The sequence below is a fragment of the Fukomys damarensis genome, unplaced genomic scaffold, assembly GCF_012274545.1.
Source record: "Fukomys damarensis isolate Sample0158 unplaced genomic scaffold, DMR_v1.0_HiC HiC_scaffold_11, whole genome shotgun sequence".
Classification (NCBI taxonomy): Eukaryota; Metazoa; Chordata; class Mammalia; order Rodentia; family Bathyergidae; genus Fukomys; species Fukomys damarensis.
In genome coordinates, this window is record NW_022900923.1 from 15,598,783 (window position 1) to 15,599,726 (window position 944).

At 64.8% G+C, this 944-nt stretch overlaps 1 protein-coding gene across 7 annotated transcripts in view; it reads left to right on the forward strand.

Annotated features, from left to right (window-relative positions):
- The first annotated feature begins 6 nt into the window (after positions 1-6).
- Positions 7-944, forward strand: part of Dnm3 (dynamin 3) — a 531,047-nt gene continuing 530,109 nt past the window's right edge. For all 7 annotated transcript variants that reach the window (XM_010635626.2, XM_033762088.1, XM_033762089.1 and 4 more), the window contains exon 1: positions 7-215. In XM_010635626.2, coding sequence (XP_010633928.1) covers positions 55-215 — 161 coding nt within the window. In that variant the 5' untranslated portion in view covers positions 7-54. The remainder of the gene's footprint in view (positions 216-944) is intronic.

The window sequence follows — 944 nt, forward strand, 5'->3', positions numbered from 1 at the left end:
GGCCAGGGCGCAGAGGCGAGCAGGGACCTGTGGGCAGCTGGCCGCCCAGGCAAAATGGGGAACAGGGAGATGGAGGAGCTGATCCCCCTGGTGAACCGTCTGCAGGACGCCTTCTCGGCGCTGGGACAGACCTGCCTGCTGGAGCTGCCGCAGATCGCCGTGGTGGGCGGCCAGAGCGCGGGCAAGAGCTCGGTGCTGGAGAACTTCGTGGGCAGGTGAGCGCGCAGGGCACGGGGTGGGGGCGCAGCTCAGGGTAACCCTGCTCCAGGTCTTTGGGTCCTGGACGGGCGGCGAGAGTCAGAGTGAGGACCCGGGGCTGCGGCTGAATGCGGGGCTGAGTGGCCCTGGCACGGGACGGGCGGGGTCCTCTTGCTCCGGGCATCCTTCATCCCCGCCCCCTGCGTGGTGGCCCCAGTCTCTCTTTCATCCTGAGATACAAAGCCATTTCCTCCTGGCCCTCCGGTTGGGGAGTCAGGGGAGGGGACCCCCAAGGACCGACTTCCCCCGCCTGGTGCGCACCAGCCCTGGGCAGCCTGGATACGTACGCGCCGGGTGCTTTCCAGACCCCTTCTCTGTTTCCCGGCTCAACATCCTCCTCCTTTTCCGGTCACCCTACCCGAGGCTCTCTGCCAGGCTGTGGGGTTCCATCCCCCCGGCCCTCCCGCCACCCCTCTTGCAGTGATGCTTTCTTCTCACCCTGGTTCTCTGATCCCCTCAGCTGTGCACTGTTCCAGACCAACGTCGCCTGTCCCTAGCTGGGAAGGCGGGGTTCGAGGAGAAAGAAAACGTTTGTTGTGCTGAAGCTTTATCTAGAGATTCTTCCCCACAGTTCTCCTCCCTGGAAAGTCAAAGAATGAAATCGGTGTGTTGGCGTGTGCACCAATTCACAGCTCTGGGCGTATGTCCTGGAACCCGAGGCACAGGCAGCCGGCGGGGGGGGGGGG